This window comes from Pollachius pollachius, assembly GCF_949987615.1.
Source record: "Pollachius pollachius genome assembly, chromosome: 11".
Taxonomy (NCBI): domain Eukaryota; kingdom Metazoa; phylum Chordata; class Actinopteri; order Gadiformes; family Gadidae; genus Pollachius; species Pollachius pollachius.
In genome coordinates, this window is record NC_136944.1 from 20,794,743 (window position 1) to 20,811,655 (window position 16,913).

A 16,913-nucleotide genomic window follows, 5' to 3' on the forward strand; every position below is an offset into this window, starting at 1 on the left:
CAGCCCTGCCCCCCCTCTCCCCCAAGTGGGAGAAGATGGAGATGGCAGCGAGGGAGATGACGAGACAGAGAAACTGAAAAAGTATTCATTTGAATTGAGGGAGGTACACAGCGATGCGACGTGAGCAGTGTGTGTACAGACAGAGTGAGGCCATGTTGTACCGTCGATCCAGACGAGCCTGACAAGCAAGCCTGCATCGAGAACTCACGAGGGGGTGAAATCAACTGGAAACATCCCTGAAATGAAGCGGAAACGATGTAGTGTGTGACAGGAGCCCTCAAGCCACACCGTGGGGCCGGGTTTTACCAAAAGGGCTGGGCCACCGTGTCGCGTGAGGTTGGGCCGGTTCAGGAACCTGAGTGGGGTGAGGAAGAATCGTCTGCGTCGAGAATGTAAGAACGCTACCGCCCTCTGGTGGTGAAAGAGCGAACACGATGGAGGACTATAGTGACACAGAGATGATAGGGGCCGTCTTCTCACTCGCTTTTTTTTTTTTCCCTGAACTGAAATAGAAATGTGTGTTTGTTGCTGCGTGCTTGTGTGTGCGTGTGTGTGTGTGCGTGCCTGTGTGTGTGTTTTTGTGTGTGTGTGTGTGCCGGTTTGTGTTCCGTAGCTCTACACCAGGTTGGCGTACATTTGAGTAGGCTGTCACTTTCATATCCTGTTCTGCCACTCAGGGCTTTTGAATTATTAACGGCGGAAATGCATTTGTCTTTGTTAATTCTTGGCGCCCTGTGAATGAACGATTGAGGATGTATGAATCACCATTTTGATGTTGAGTTTATAACCACCAGTCGATCGCTATCTCCTTTCCACGACACCATGTACATTTCACTACTTAGGCTTCATAAGTATAAAGAAGTGAAACCTTACGGCAACCAAACACTACATGTTCGTAAAATCTGTTCCATTTTCAAGAGCTCTTCTCATGGAAGTGGACACAGGTACAGCTTAAACCTTACATTATATTTAGCGTCACAATCATCTATATCTATCTAAATATATCTTCATCTATATGAATATATCTACAGATATAAATATATCTATATCTATATCTATATAAATGTATCTATAGCTGTATAAATATATTTATATCTATGTAAATGTCTATATATCTACAGAAATATCAATCTATCTATCTATATATATACTGTATGCTGTTCCAGGTTTCGTAAACATGGCATGGTGTGTTGGCCATGGTTTTCCCTGGTCATGGTGTATTCAGGAGTACCCATCAGGTACCTTATGCTCTGTAATCCCCCCTCTTCATTGGCCGTGCAGCTCTCTGTTCACGTACTCACGTTTTCCTCCGAGTGTGGACTCATGTCTGTCAGCGGCCAGCTGCAGCTGACATCTCCAGCGGGTGGGATTACGCTTACCAACCTGCCCCCACCTCCTCCATGGTGTCCTTTTAACATCAGTGGTTCTCAACTCCTCCTCCTCCTCCTCCTCCTCCTCTTCCTCTCCCTCTCCACCTGCCTCTTCCTCCTCCACTCAACTCCCCTCTCCTGTGGGACCCTCCTCTGACGCTCTCTCTTGACAAACCCCCTCCTCCCCCCCCTTACAGACGAGCCGACCAGCCCGAGCGTTGACTTGCGTGCGCGCCACGTTCCGGCCTCTTCCGTGGTGTCCGGCGGCCTGAGCTCCGCCCCGGCCGTGGTCACTAGCCCCGCCCCCCGCGCCTTTACCTTCCCCCACGATAGGGTCTTCTCCCACGACTGCAGTGAGTGCCCCCGTCGCCGGGGCCAACACTAAGCGTGTTTGCCCTCCGTCCCCCCCCACGCTCTCCTCCTCCCCTGCATGCCTGGCTGCAAGCGCCATCGGATCCGGCCCGGTTGGGATGCGGTCCGCTGCCCTGCCTTTGTGGGGTTTAGTAATGCATGAGGGCCGGTGTTGACGCCGCACGGTGCGTTTTGTGTTCCCTAAGTGAAATGTCCTTCTGTGGCGGTTCGTTGCATGGCTGGGGTTACTTTCGTTTTTTCCGTGTTTTTAATTGATGCGTCAGTGTCGTCATGAGCATGAGGATGTGGTCGCCCCCCGCATGGTTTCTCACACCGAGTGGGTCCCTGTCACCGACCAGCGCACGATGTCTTGCCTTGCCTTTGAACCCGAGGGTTATTGATCCAGGGTTGGCATACAAACTCCCCTAAAATGCATGATGGTCCGAGTTCTGCCAATACTCTCTCTCTGTCTCTCTCTCTCTCTCTCTCTCTCTCTCTCTCTGTCCCTGTCTCTCTGTCTCTGTCTCTCTCTCTCTCTCTTCTCTCTCTCTCTCTCTCTCTCTCTCTCTCTCTCTCTCTCTTCTCTCTCTCTCTTCTCTCTCTCTCTCTTTCTCTCTCTCTCTCTCTCTCTCTGTCTCTCTCTCTTTCTCTGTCTCTCTCTTTCTCTCTCTGTCTCTCTCTCTCTCTCTCTCTCTGTCTCTCTCTCTCTCTCTCTCTCTCTCTCTTTGTGCATGTCGGTGTTGGCAGTCTTATGCAGCCCATCCCTGTCAATCGATCAATGCGTCGTCCTATCGTACTCACCTCACCCCTTCACCCGTTCTCCACCACCCGATCAGGCACCACCCCCCCTCCCCCCCTCACCCTAACATCACCAATTCACCAACCACCCATCCCTGCCTTCCCATCCCTTCATTCCCTCCACTCATGTTTAATTTTTCATTCCAGAATCATCCATGCTGATGATTGTTACATCAACATTATTCATCTCTCGTTTTCTCTCCCTTCCTCCTCTCTCTCTCTCTCTGTCTCTCCCTTCCTCCTCTCTCTCTCTCTCTCTCCCTTCCTCCTTTCTCTCTCTCACTCTCTCTCTCTCTCTCTCTCTCTCTCTCTCGTTTTTTCCTTTATTTCTCTCTGTCTCTCGCTCATCCCGTCCACTCTTCGCTGAGCAGGCAGTATTAAATCCAGCCGCCGTTCCTCCTATCTTCTAGCCATCACCACGGAGCGCTCCAAGTCATGTGACGAGGGGCTCAACAGCTTCCGGGAGGAGGGGCGTGTCTTCTCGTGAGTACTCACTAAAGGGGGGGCGGGGCTAATACTCAGGGCCAGTGGGGTTAAAGCGAGAGTTGAGATTGACGTGGTGTTGTTTCTTTGGCTCCACAGGAGGCTTCCAAAGAGGGTCAAGAGCTTCTTCACAGATGGGGTATGTAGTCCTTCCAAACTATCAAAGATCGTTTTTAACATATTCAGAGCGCTGGCCGGTATTTGCTTTAGCTCTTTTTTTATCATGATGCATATGTGGCCCAACAATTCTTAACCCTTTAAACTTTGATCTGTACTGTCGGTTTCCAATTTTAATGTAAATGCAACAAGAATACTGTATCCTTTCGATGAACTCAACTAATATTCAAATATTCACTCAAGATTGAATCAATATACACGACCCCCCAAACAATGACCCTACAGTCCACCCCCACCCCCCCCCCCCCCCCCCCCCCCCCCCCGCCAGTGGAACGACCCTAACGTGGTGTCTTTGTCTCTACAGTCCCCCCTCCCAGTAGAACGAGCTCCTGAACGTGACCCCAACGTGGTGTCTTTGTCCCTACAGTGCCCCCCTCCCAGTAGAACGAGCTCCTGGACGTGACCCTAACGTGGTGCCTTTGTTTCCCCGCAGTCTCTGGACAACCTGGGGGCCGCGGAGGAGGCCCGCAAACGGCACTCCACCTCTGAGCTGGGCACGACCACCTACAGCGACGTGCGGAGGGAGGGCTGGCTGCACTACAAACAGATCCTCACCGAGAAGGGCAAGGTGGGCCGCAGGACCCCCACGCACACTCCCCTGGCTCTCTCTCCTTATCTCCTTCTGCCTCTCTCTCCCCTTCCTTATCTCCTTCTGCCTCTCTCTCTCTCTGCTTCACTCTCTCTCTCTCTCTTCATTCTCTCTCTCTCTCTCTCGCTCTCTCTCTCTCTCTCTCTTTATTCTCTCTCTCGCTCTCGCTCTCTCTCTCTCTCTCTGTTTCATTCTCTCTCTCTCTCTCTCTCTCGCTCTCTCTCTCTCTTTAAACTCTCTCTCTCTCTCTCTGCTCTGATGTTTGTTTACTCGAGGGATGATAATGAGTTATGACTCTTGGCAGCAACATAGTAACACTAATAGGGAAGAATTTGATTTAATTCACCATCATATTATTTGTCTTCATTATTCTCAGAAAAATAATGAGCTTGAGCTCATGAGCTTTAAAATTCACAACTAACTGTTTTTTCCTGTCTCATCCTCTCTCTCCTTTTCCCTCTCTCCTTCTACATCTCCCCCTCTCCCCCTCTCTCCCCCCCCTCTCTCTCTCCATCTTCCCCTCTCTCCCCCCCTCTCTCTCCTTCTCTCTCTCTCTCCATCTCTCTCTCCCCCTCTCTTTCTCTCTCTCCCCCCTGTCTCTCTCCCCCCCTCTCTCTCCCCCTCTCTCTCTCCCCCCTCTCTCTCTCTCTCTCTCCCCCTCTCTCTCTCTCTCTCTCCCTCTCTCTCTCACCCGCCGACCCCAAACAGAAGGTGGGCGGCGGCATGCGTCCGTGGAGGCGGGTCTTCTCGGTGCTGCGCTCCCACTTGCTCTTCCTGTACAAGGACAAGCGGGAGGCGGTGCTCCGCGGGGCCACCGTGGGGGGCGGGGCCGAGGACGACCAGCCAATCAGCATCCGGGGCTGCCTTGTGGACATCGCCTACAGCGAGACCAAGAGGAAGCACGCGCTGCGCCTCACCACGCAGGACTTCTGCGAGTACCTGCTGCAGGCCGACGGCCGCGAGGACATGCTGGCCTGGATCAAGGTCATCCGGGAGAACGGCAAGACCGACAACGAGGTCAGGGGTTCACCTTTGACCTTTGACCCTTCAGAAACCCCGCCTGGCACGGTTGTGCCTGCGCGACGTTTGCCGAGTTGATTTCCGTGACAGTTTTTGTTCTGTTTGTTGTTGTTGTTGTCTTGTAGGAGTTTGGCTTCTCCAGACAAGCCCTGATTAGCAAGAAACTCAACGACTACAGGAAACAGAGGTGAGGCCACGCCCCCTCACCCCCTCATCCAAGCCGACGGGTTCTGTGACAATGTGTGGAGTATCCACTATTTCACCCCTTCATTGACCCTGTTAGACTGTGTATACTGTTTACTACTTCACCCCTTCTGTATACTACCTATTCCTCACCCCTCCATTGACCCTGTGACTTACGACACCACCCACTTCCTTCTGTGTCCTCTGCCGTAGCGAGTTTCTATCTGAGCTGTTGTGTCTCCTTTCTCTCTGCAGCCCGACAGGAAGCAAGCCTGACGCATCCCCCAAGGCCACGCGCCTGAAGCCTCCCTTCCTGTCCAAGATGGACAACGCCGCCGGGGCGCCACGCTCCCCCAAGACAGAGGGCAAAGGTCAGTCGCCGCTACCTAAAGTCAGAGGGAACCTGGCGGTTTTACTCTCTTTCACTTCCTGCTTGACTTGATAAGTCATGTTGCCGGAGGCGGGGATCTGTTAGTGCGATTAGCGGACGCAAACTTTGCTAACTCTTCTCTGTCCTCACTCTGCCCCCCCCCCCCCCCCCCCCCCCCCCCGCCGTCCTGCAGAGGAGAGCAGCCCCCCCAAGTCTCCCTGGGGGATCAACATCATCAAGAAGTCCAAGAAGTCGGGGCCAAAGGCCTTTGGGGTGAGGCTGGAGGACTGCCAGCCCGGAGCCAACAATAAGGTTAGTAGGAACCCCCCCCCCCCTCGTACCCTGTGCCCCCACCACCCACAAGATGGAGCTGGGCCAATGGCTTCTATTGTGCTTTGTAATCGTTTCGTTATTTCCTGATTGGCTACGTGGTGAAGAGAGCGTAGAGTAGAGAGTAAAGGAACCCACATGTTATTGAGAAGTGAAAACACACTGTCCCTTTGTACATCTGTTAGCATTTAGGAGAATGCCTCTACGCAAAGATCCCATCAATTTACTGTGACAGGGACTACAGATGGTGGCGTACGCATGACACATGGCCGTCTCCTCAGCCAAACCAATCCTGCAGCATCTGAGATACACAGAGAGAGCAGATGATGCTGTCTGTGTCTCCACCCGTCTATATAATGGCTCATCAATGGAGTATCACCGGGTCTGGGGTGTCGATGGCAGTAGCATAGCTCTCCCTCACCGTAGCACGTCCAACCCCAAGCAGCCAGCGAGAGCAACACCCTTTGAAGGAAGACTTGAAAGCTAGCCACTATAAATATTGATACGCGCATTCCTGCAAGGATACTCTTTCGTCAGTCCGTGTTTTGCAGGCATGTGTACCGACCTAAAGGAAGGAACATGGCGCTCCTATGAGGCAGGACTGACACCCAGCCTCAAGGGCTGTGTATTCTCTCGCTTCCTCATTCTTTGTTTGAGCATGAACCATGAATCCAGAATCGTGAATCTACAATTGTTTATCCAGAATCCAGAATTCATAACCGTGAATCATGAATCGTGAATCCGGAATTGTGAATCCAGCATCCTGTATCCCGAATTCAGAATTCCTAACCATAAATCGTGAATCCAGAATCGTGAATCCATAATTGTGTATCCAGAATCCATAATTCATTACCGGAATCGTGAACCATGAAGCCATAATCCTGAATCCAGAATCTTGAAACATGAATCCAGGTCCATGATTTCTGAATCCAGAATCGTGAATCCTGATTCTAATTCCTGGGCGGTTCTCCCTGCAGTTCATCCCTCTGATCGTGGAGATCTGCTGCGGCCTGGTGGAGGAGATGGGACTGGACTACACGGGGATCTACCGCGTCCCGGGGAACAACGCCATGGTGTCCACGCTGCAGGACCAGCTCAACAAGGGGCTGGACATCAACCCCACCGAGGAGGTCCGCGCACGCACACACACACACACATGCTCATAGAACACAAACACACATCCCTCCACTCAGACATATATATACAAACACACACACCGCTCCACTTGTACACACCCACAGCCACGAAGAACCAATCAAACATTTATAGGCACACTTACACACACACACACACACACACACACACACACGCGCACACACACACACACACACACACACACACACACACAGGCCATGCTGTGTACTTCAGATATGTCAACACTGAGTTGATACCCATTGTTAATGCATGTGTGTGTGCATGCGTGTGTGCGAGAATGTGTGTGTGTGCGTGTGTCTGTATGAATGTGTGTGCGGGAATGTGTGTGTGTGTGTCTTTTTGTTTATGTACGGCTGTGTGTGTGTGTGTGTGTGTGAGCATGATGTAATTCCATGTAAGACGTGATGGCTTGCTGTCGGCATACCGACGCAAGCTGTTGACATTCCTGTCCCTGACTGGCTCTCCCCCCCTCCTTAGAAGTGGCAGGACCTCAACGTAGTGAGCAGCCTGCTCAAGTCCTTCTTCCGAAAGCTTCCCGAGCCCGTCTTCACCGACGGTGAGTCCTTCACTCCCACCACAGCATCGCCCCTCCCTGCATTCATTCATTCGCAACAAAAACATGTAAACACTGAGAGTGACGCGTTCAACGCCAGTGCCGCCATAGCGACGTCCATCACTGCATTCATTCATTCACAACACTTAAAGCATGTAAAACTGACACTGAGGCCCCCACCACGAGTTTCACCACAGCAAGGTCCCTAACTGCATTCATTCATCCGTAACACTGGAAACATCCAAACAAAATGAAGGGGTTATTGACGTCCGGGCCTGTTCTCCCCTGCCTCCACAGACAAGTATAACGACTTCATCGACGCCAACCGCTTGGACAGTAACTCCGAGAGGCTGAAGACCATGAACAAACTGGTGAGCGACACTCTGAAGTGGCCCAGTCCAACCAGTTACAGGCCCCCACTCGGGCGGGCAAGTGGGCCGGAGTGTGTATGTGTGGAGGCGGAGACAAACCCTCAGGTTTATAGGCCAGGTTCCCTTAAGGCTGACATCCCTTGTGGTTCTCCCTCAGATCCGCGACCTGCCGGACTACTACTACCACACGCTCAAGTTCCTGATCGGCCACCTGAAGACAGTGGCGGACCACTCTGATAAGAACAAGGTGTGTGTCCCAGGTCCTCCTCATCCTCAGACCTCTTCACTCGCGTTTATGTACTGTAAATATCACATGATATTATACTATAATTATATCTGTGTGTGTTGTGTGTGTGTGTGTGTGTGTATGTGTGTGTGTGTTTTCGTGCGCATGTGTTTGTCTGTGTGTTTGGGAATGTCTGTGTGTGTATGTGTGTGTGTGTGTGTGTGTGTGTGTGTGTGTGTGTGTGTGTGTGTGTCTGTGTATGTGTGTGTGTGTGTGTGTGTGTGTGCAGATGGAGCCCAGGAACCTGGCGCTGGTGTTCGGGCCCACGCTGGTTCGAACCTCTGAGGACAACATGACGGACATGGTCACACACATGCCTGACCGCTACAAGATCGTGGAAACACTCATCCAACACGTGAGAGACGAGCTCCAACACACACACACACACACATTAACGCACATTCGCTCACACACACATTCATACACATATTCATGCACACATAGACTTACACATTAACAGACACACATTCATGCAAACACACACGTATTCACACACTCATGCAGACACACACGTTCACGCACACATTCATGCACACACACACAAACATTCACGCACACACATTCATTAGGACACACACACACACACAAACACATTTACGCACACACCTACACACACACGTTCCCAGACAATTCAAAATACACATCACAAACCCACAGTCTCATACATTCTGTATCTACACATGCTGTATGTGCATTTGTGGGATTCCTCGTCCTTTTAGTCTGATTCTATCTATCTCGCAAACGTCTCCTCTTGTGTCTTTTCAGTACATCTGGTTTTTCACTGATGAGATGGACATGGACGACAAGGTAGGTTCCAGAACGAAAAACATCCGAAGGGAAACATTTTAGTAACTTTTAAAGGAACAATCCATCTTTTTGGAGCTTTAAGGTTATTTTTCCCTGTAACCATGTTCAAATGAGATGCACAATTCATCAACCAGCCTAGCATTCCCGTCCACTGAGTTCCCATTATACTGCGTGAGCCAAAATCGATGGATTCAGCTCGAGATGAAACTTTTCCAGCCTTGCCAAAGTAAAGATATTTCTGCGATTTCCCTTGTGTCTTTGTAAACAGTGAATCAAATAACATCAAAAAGGCACCTTGATTGCTTCAGAGCTACATTTAGAGTTAGTTTGTTTATCCTAATCGCTCTGCAGCCCGCCACGGTGTGACCTCACCCCTAGTGCTGTTTGCACCAGAGCGCAGTCTGAGTGAATCCAAGAAGTCCTTCTTAGTATTTACACATGGCTAGTCTATCTCACCTGCTTCCATTGATACGGCTAACCATTAACTAGCCAAATGCTAACTCGGTCCAAGCAAGTATCATTAACTGCTTAGAACTATGGACTCTTGCGCGTGTGTGACTGTGTGCTTGCGTGCGTGCGTGCGTGCGTATGTGCGTGCGTGTGTGTGTAAGCACCCCTGCCTTGACTCAATAAGACCGAACCTCTCCCCAGCAGACGCCAGTGGAGACGGGAGACGTGCAGCCCGCCCCCAACATCGACCACCTGCTGTCCAACATCGGCAGGACCGCCTACCTCGGGGAGGCATCGGGTGAGAGACGCCAGCCAATCACCACGCTCGCTCCGGCACACGTAGGAACGCGTTTAGATTGCGGTGCTGATTATTTCTCAACCCAATTCTCATTCGGCCCCCTGAGCTTTCGTCCAACCCAGTCAGTGAGTTTCTCGAGGTGTTACAAGAGCAGGTAGGGGGTCAGGGCAGGCTTCTTGCTCAAGGGTACTTCCAGCAAGGCCCAGGGAAGCCAGAGCATCGAGGCCACCACCACCACGGTAGTTGAACGTCGTACACTTCCCCCCCCCCCCCCCCCCCCTCCCCGTACTGGACCAATTCTCCATGGATTCTGCAGGATGATCCGTCAGACTCATACGTCCTCCTCCATCAACGTGCAGCTGGCTGCAGAGCATTGCCACCGGGCTGTGGTGCACTCACAGCCCGTCCCCCACCCTTCTCTCTCTCAGCTGTTTTCCTGCCTTGTTGCTTATCTTTCCTCTTCTGTTCCGTGCTCATCTCTCTCTCTCTCTCAGCTGACCCTGTGGAGCAGCCTCTTCGGTAGGATCTTTTAACTCCACCACCACCACCACCACCACACCCCCATTTCCCTCCACCACTACCACCGGCACCACCACCACCTCCACCGCGGCCGTCTGCGTGTGCGTGTGTTTGTGCTTGCGTGAGCGTTGCCAAACCCAAAGTGTTTGTTTTGTGTGAGAAATGAACACGCGCTGCAACAACATAATCCCCCCCCCCCCCACCAGGGAAGCAGATAAGTGATTAGTGGAGGTTTGCATACTGTGTTTGGTGTGTGTGTGTGTGTGTGGTCATTATCGCCACCCATCACTACCCCCCCCCCCCCCCACACACACACACCCATATCAGCACTCCTGCGTCTCCCTTTCCACCTGCGTTGAAGGCCAGTGCCATTCTGTTGCCACCCAGCCAACCGACTGAATGAATGAACAGAGTAGAGCGTTTGCCCCATGCCTCTCTCTTCTCACTCGCCCCTTGTATCTGACACTGTGGTGCGCACACAGCAGTACTCAGTTAGTCAGAGAGAGGAGGGAGAGACATTTCGCACCCACCCTCAAAATCCCTATTCACCCGCTGCCTTTAAGGGTGGCAAGCGAAACACACACACACACACACAGACAAGCAACAAACACATACACACACGCGCACAAACAAGCAACACACGCATACACACACGTGCACAAACAAGCAACGCACACACAAACAGACAAGGACATACACACACAGACAAGCAACACACGCATACACACACACACACAAACAAGCAACACACACACACAGACAAGTACATACACACATCCGCAAGCAACACACGCATACACACACTCACGCAGAAACAAGCAACACACACACACACAGACAAGTACATACACACATCCGCAAGCAACACACACACACAAACATACACACACACAAACTTTCACACACACACTCACACAACACAACATTTCTGACACACACACACACACAGACCAACAACACACACTCAAGCAGAGATGAACAACACACACACACACACACAGACCAACAACACACACACACACACCCACACCCACACCCACACACACACACACACAGAACAACAACAAACACACACTCTCACACTCTCCCTCTCACCCCTCCACCTGGCATATGGTTATGCATGGATATGAAAGGTAAACAGAAGAAGAGAGTGTTTTGTGTCGATGTAAGGGAAAGAGTTAGCTCCCCTGAACTTGTTTTTATCCCTTCTGCTTTCATACGCTTCTCACCACGCACCCCGCCTCTCCTCGCTGGTTGTGATGTTGTGAACGTCGTGTTTTTCCGTGATGTCATCAGCGCGTGCCGTGGTTTTCCTAATACAGACTCTCCTCTGCCTCTTACCGAACATGCCTTGCTTTATCAACACCCTGACCACATGCTGTTCAGTGGGGCAACGAGTTCTGGCTTCACCGCAACATCCGTTACCAATACTAGTTGTACATGTAAAAATACACAGACAATATCAGCAATACTAGATATACATGTAAAATACACAGACAATGTAAACAATACTAGTTATGCATGTAAAAATACGCACGCAATGTCAACAATACTAGATATACATGTGAAAACACACAGACAAATCAACAATACTAGTTAAACATTTGAAAACACAAAGACAATGTGAACACTAGTAATACATGTCAAAACACATAGAACTAACAACACTAGGTGTACACGTAAAAATACACAGACAATAACAACAATGCTAGTTAAACATGTGAAAAAACAGGACCAAACCTATCTGTGCCCACCTCTGCCGTGCACCCTCCCTGAACTCACGTGCACGCTCAGGGTCTGATCTGTTTTTCTCTCCTTCTCCCCGACAGACTCAACCAATAGTGAAGGTGCTAAATCCAAGGTAAGGAGGCTCCACAGATGGGGGGGTAGAAGGGCTGGATTTAGATGTTTCCCTTGGAACACACGCTGGCTTTTTCCGGTCCATACAAGATGAATACATTTATCTCCACTGGCAATTTAATCGAATCAATTAAACTGTGTATCAAGACAATCATTCATTCTCAGTATCCCCTCCAGTTTAAACAGTGCAATAAAGTAAGACGCCATTTTTATGAATGATGATGTTATTCTAACATTGTAATGTTGAAATTGGAAAAGGCATGTTGTCCTCCATTTGTCAAATAAAGGGCTAAATAAATACCCAGCATTCCACTGTGACGGTACAGAGCTGTGGTAGATAGGACAGTGTGCACAGTCGGGGCTAATTGTCTGCTGTGATTGGCTCGGTATTGTTTAGGTTCATCAACTGTGTCTACCTGTGTTTGTAGACCTCCCACGTGACAACAATGAGCATATTTTCAGCAACAAAGTAAAGCCAAAAACAAGTTATTACATGGTAGTGTTTCAGATTGATCCTGGTCCAAATCTAGATTTAAATGAAGAGAAATGCAAGTGTTAAATAAGTGGGATTACCAAGTACCGTCTATGAAACATTCTGGTACTATATCCCCGACCATGAATTAAAAAATCGTCTATTGGGTGGGGACTACCTCGTTTGGGTTGACGTTCAATAGTTTAGGGACATCTTGAACTAGTTCCTTTAAAACGTCCAATGGAATAGAATAGAATATACTTTAATTGTCATTCATTTGTCCGTAGATCCATACAACGAAATGAACTTGTGCAGCCTCTAAAACAATGCTCACATACACACTCGCACAACAAAAAGTATAAAACACAGAATAAAATACAGCATTGAAGAAACATAAGAGACACAGCGTCTCACGCGTTCAGGACGCATATCCTCGCACTTAGAAAGATTCCAATGGCCACGCCCTTTTTAGAAGACATAGAAAACAGTGTTTAAATCCGCCGCCCAGCGACGGTCCACTCACCCGCCCCTCCCTCTCCCAGATGTCCTGGGGCTCCAAGAAGGACCTGACGCTGGCCATCATGTCGGCCGTCACGGGCCGCAAGCGCCACGGCCGCCGCGTCGCCAGCAGCACCGACGACGACTCGGAGCAGGAGCCCGTCAAACCCAGCCAATCGGTGGAGTCGGAGGAGGGCGAGGAGGCGGAGTCGCCCGCCGGGGACACCGCCCCCCGGGCGGTGGGCGAGGAGGACGAGGAGGGGGAGGAGGAGGAGGAGGAAGGGGAGCAGGACGTGGCGAGGAGGCGGGAGGCGTTCCAAACGATCGTACAGGTGACGGAGGAGAGCGGGGGGGCGGGTGTGTCGGACGCGCCGGGCGAGACGCTCCCCCTCGCCACGCAGGTGGAGGAGCGGAGCCAGGGGGCCTCGATGCCCCGGGAGGAGGAGGAGACGGAGGAGGAGGAGGTGGAGGAGGTGGAGAAGGACAGGGCGGGGGCGAAAGGGTCGCCGTGGCGATCGCCGGACGACGCGCGCTCCATCGTCTCGGGCTACTCCACGCTGTCCACGCTGGGGCGGAGCCTGCGTTCCCACGGCGACGACGCCGACGACGAGAACAGCGAGCTGGTCAGCGAGACGGACAACGAGAGCGGCTTCGCCTCGCGCTCCGTCACCCAGGAGCGGCCCGAGAAGCACCCGGTGCCCGCCGCCGCCACGCCCCCCGCCGAGGCCCAGCCACCCGCGTCCCCCGCGTCGCCCGCGGCGACGGCGGCGTCACAACGCAGCTTCCTCTACACCCACTACAAGTCACCCCCGCCCATCCTCAGCCCCACGCCGCTGCTGGCCCCGCCCACGCCCGAGCCCGTGGAGAGGGGCGAGGGCGGCGCCAGCTCCACCACCCCCTCGTCCTCGTCCTCCTCGGCTGCCGCCCACCGGCTGCACTCGCGGCCCTCCTTCAACTCCCACCGGCTGATCCAGTGCGACACGCTGGCCCGCAAGAAGGCCAAGGCGCGCTCCATGGACCTGCTGGACGCCCTGGGCCCCGACAGGGCCGAGGGCGGCCCGCGGCCGAAGCGGGACCCCTCCCGGACCAACCCCTCGTCGGGCAGCAGCCAGGAGAGCCTGCGCCTGGCGCCCGCCCGGCTGGCCTCGCCGGCCCCCGGGGAGGCCGCCTCCTTCGCCCCCTCCGGCGGCCAGGCCCAGGGGCGGGGCTCCCTGGTGGACCAGGTGAGGGCCCGCCTCCTGGGCTCCGCCGACGACCTGCGCATCGTGGGCCTGAGGAAGCCGCTGTCGCCCGAGACGCGCCGCAAGAGGCGCGCCTGGCGTCGGCACACCGTGGTGGCGTCCCCCACCGAGACCACCGGCAAGCGGCCCCTGCTGCTGACCGGAGACCTGCCCCTGACCCCCATCGCCTCCGGCCTGGCCAAGCCGGCGGCACCCCCCAACCCCCTGCGGAGACTCGACCCGGAGCCGGAGCCAGGCGGGGAGGACGCCCCAACCTCACGCAGAGCCCCTCCTTCTCGGTTCTCCCAGTACCTCTGAGATCCCCGGACCACCACGGACCCCTCCCACGAGCCCCTGACTCCCCGGAGCCGCAGACCCAGACTCTTCCATCGGGGGACCGCCGGCTCTTGAGGTACAGAGGTGTCCACAGACAGGGAGAAGACCAAAGGACCAAAGGACCCGTCTGGACTCGACCTCGCACCCTTCTTTTGTTTTGGTCAGCTCTCTTAGCATGGCGAAGGGCGTTCCAGTGTTGCCAAAGTATTTATTAACAGTTCTTTTTTAACTTTTTTTATTTTTGTTTTTGTATTTTCGTGTGCTCTATTAATCGGAAACATTGTGAAAGGGGGTTTCGGACACAGGGGCGACGACAACCAGTGTCGCAGTCTATTACGCAGCCAAGAAATCGTAGTCACACGCGGTCGTCGGATCGACTGGGTCGTGTTTCCTCCCGTCCGGCTTCAAGCAGAATCCCAGAGATTAAATCAGGTTTGTTCCCTGAGCCGGGTGAGGTGCTGGAGGGGAGGAAACCTCCTTCGGGTTCCTCAGAGTACGGTGTTTGCAGCAAGCTAAAAAATAAAAGACTATTTCCCTATTGCCAAGAATCCTTTAGAAAGCCGGGACAGGAGAATAGAGACAGCGCACCATTCATTACTTTCGGTTTATTTCTAACTCTTTGATACAAACACACGCACACACACCGTTACTTAATCAAGCGACACACAACGCAGTAATGAAACGCAACTCGATTACACAGAGTCTTAGTGGCTTACTTTTAAAGCAGGGTTTTAAGCCTTCTTTTTTTTTGTAGCCAGAGCTGGCTTTGTATACAAGTCTTCCCACTCTGTTACTTCTTAGACCACAGACACTTTAATACAGTAAGTACTACGGTCACTCATGGGACACACACACACACATACACATGCAGAGCTGACAGAAAAAGCTTGTTTGAGAGTACTTTTTACTAACGTTGTCTATATGTGTCTGTGTGTTCGCTCGGCCACGTTTGTGATAATGTCTAATTGTTCAGGTGTTTGTGTCTAACTATTTTGTAACATTTGTAAAAAGCCTTGTGTAAGTTAACCATGTAAATATAAATATGTTATATTTGTTTTAACTTTGCTCCTTGTTATTTCGTTATGGTTTACAAAAAGGTGCATACACATGCACGGTCAATCTTTTTCAGTTGATATGCTACTTGAACAGTTGCATTACACAGACAGACACACATACACATACACACACACAAGACAAAAAGCAAGTAACAAACAAAACCTGAATCTTTATCTCATAAACAGATGCCTTCCCGGTTGATTCTCACCACTATGCAAAACCCCCTCCTCTAGTTCCAGAAAATATATAAATATTGCATTATCAAATACAAAAACTATGACGATGACATGCAAGGTGAAACTGTTACCTCAGTAATCATGCAGCCTTTCTATGCCAGGCTTTGAATGGCTTTTGGTTCAGTGATATAATGTGTCCGATAGCACTTGTTAAATGATTCAACAGCATGTCAATCTTGTGAAAAATCGTTGCTTTTTTTCAACCAATACAATGATTAGATTGAAAGGGTTTTGCATGTCTTCTTTTTTTTTGCATACCCAGAATCGACTCCGTTATTTTCCATTGTAATGAAGCCACTGCTATTGATCACCGACGGAACATAAGGCATCCACATGTAATGTACCGTTTTCTTAATCACAACTTTTGATTTTGAGAACAGGCATCACGAAAACACAGGTGGAACATATTTCCAGTACATGGAAACAATTGTGTCCTTTACATCCAACCAGGGAGGATTTTTATAAGGAATAATAATATTCACGCAGATCTGCGTGTGTCAGAAAAGCCCCCCCAAACGGGATAAGAAGAAAATATTTTATTTCTGTTTCAAGTTACCTCAAGATTAGTCCTACAAGTGCCTGTATACTGGATTTTTTTTTATTATTTTCTTGCGGTGCCATGGTCTTCTCCATCTCCATTAGTTCCGCGGTTATCTGACGCACCAACTGACGCTATGTAGCGCATCGAACATAAAGCGGTCTGACTGTCAGTATGTTACAAGCACAACCAAGCCAAGTACATTACTATGCACTCACTCTCGCTCTCTGCCAATAATACAGGCGCAAACAGCTACTTACCGATGCTGCTAAACGGGGTTGGGGGAGCATAGGTTTATCCCAGCTACATTTGTTGAACAGAAAAGCTGAGGTCATACAAATATGGTACACCTGACAAGTTAGTCTCGCGAGACTTAAAAGTGACAAGTGACTGTAAAGACGCGTCGGTACCGTCGGTCACCATATGGTTTCGTGTGACGGGTTGCAAAATTGTTATGGAAAAATCGAACTGTTAACACACTACTCGCTGTGTTAGTCGTCTGAAATGTGACTGTTTTGGTTCTTGTAATGGAAGATTTTTTTGTAAATACTGTCTAAATATGTAACATATTGTAATGTGTACATTTT

General features: G+C 51.1%; 1 protein-coding gene across 8 annotated transcripts in view; it reads left to right on the forward strand.

The window, feature by feature from the left end:
• arhgap23a (Rho GTPase activating protein 23a) overlaps positions 1–15,556 on the forward strand; it is a 37,753-nt gene extending 22,197 nt beyond the window's left edge. For 3 of the 8 annotated variants that reach the window (XM_079746416.1, XM_079746422.1, XM_079746423.1), the window contains 17 exons: positions 1,568–1,723; positions 2,891–3,002; positions 3,102–3,141; positions 3,613–3,747; positions 4,477–4,785; positions 4,914–4,975; positions 5,227–5,342; positions 5,535–5,653; positions 6,649–6,801; positions 7,304–7,382; positions 7,677–7,750; positions 7,908–7,997; positions 8,266–8,391; positions 8,802–8,843; positions 9,495–9,591; positions 11,940–11,971; positions 12,985–15,556. In XM_079746416.1, the coding sequence (XP_079602542.1) occupies positions 1,568–1,723; positions 2,891–3,002; positions 3,102–3,141; positions 3,613–3,747; positions 4,477–4,785; positions 4,914–4,975; positions 5,227–5,342; positions 5,535–5,653; positions 6,649–6,801; positions 7,304–7,382; positions 7,677–7,750; positions 7,908–7,997; positions 8,266–8,391; positions 8,802–8,843; positions 9,495–9,591; positions 11,940–11,971; positions 12,985–14,478 (3,236 nt within the window). In that variant the 3' untranslated portion in view covers positions 14,479–15,556. The remainder of the gene's footprint in view (positions 1–1,567; positions 1,724–2,890; positions 3,003–3,101; positions 3,142–3,612; positions 3,748–4,476; positions 4,786–4,913; positions 4,976–5,226; positions 5,343–5,534; positions 5,654–6,648; positions 6,802–7,303; positions 7,383–7,676; positions 7,751–7,907; positions 7,998–8,265; positions 8,392–8,801; positions 8,844–9,494; positions 9,592–11,939; positions 11,972–12,984) is intronic. The other 5 variants (XM_079746417.1, XM_079746418.1, XM_079746419.1 and 2 more) reach the window with 5 other exon arrangements.
• Positions 15,557–16,913: the final 1,357 nt, after the last annotated feature.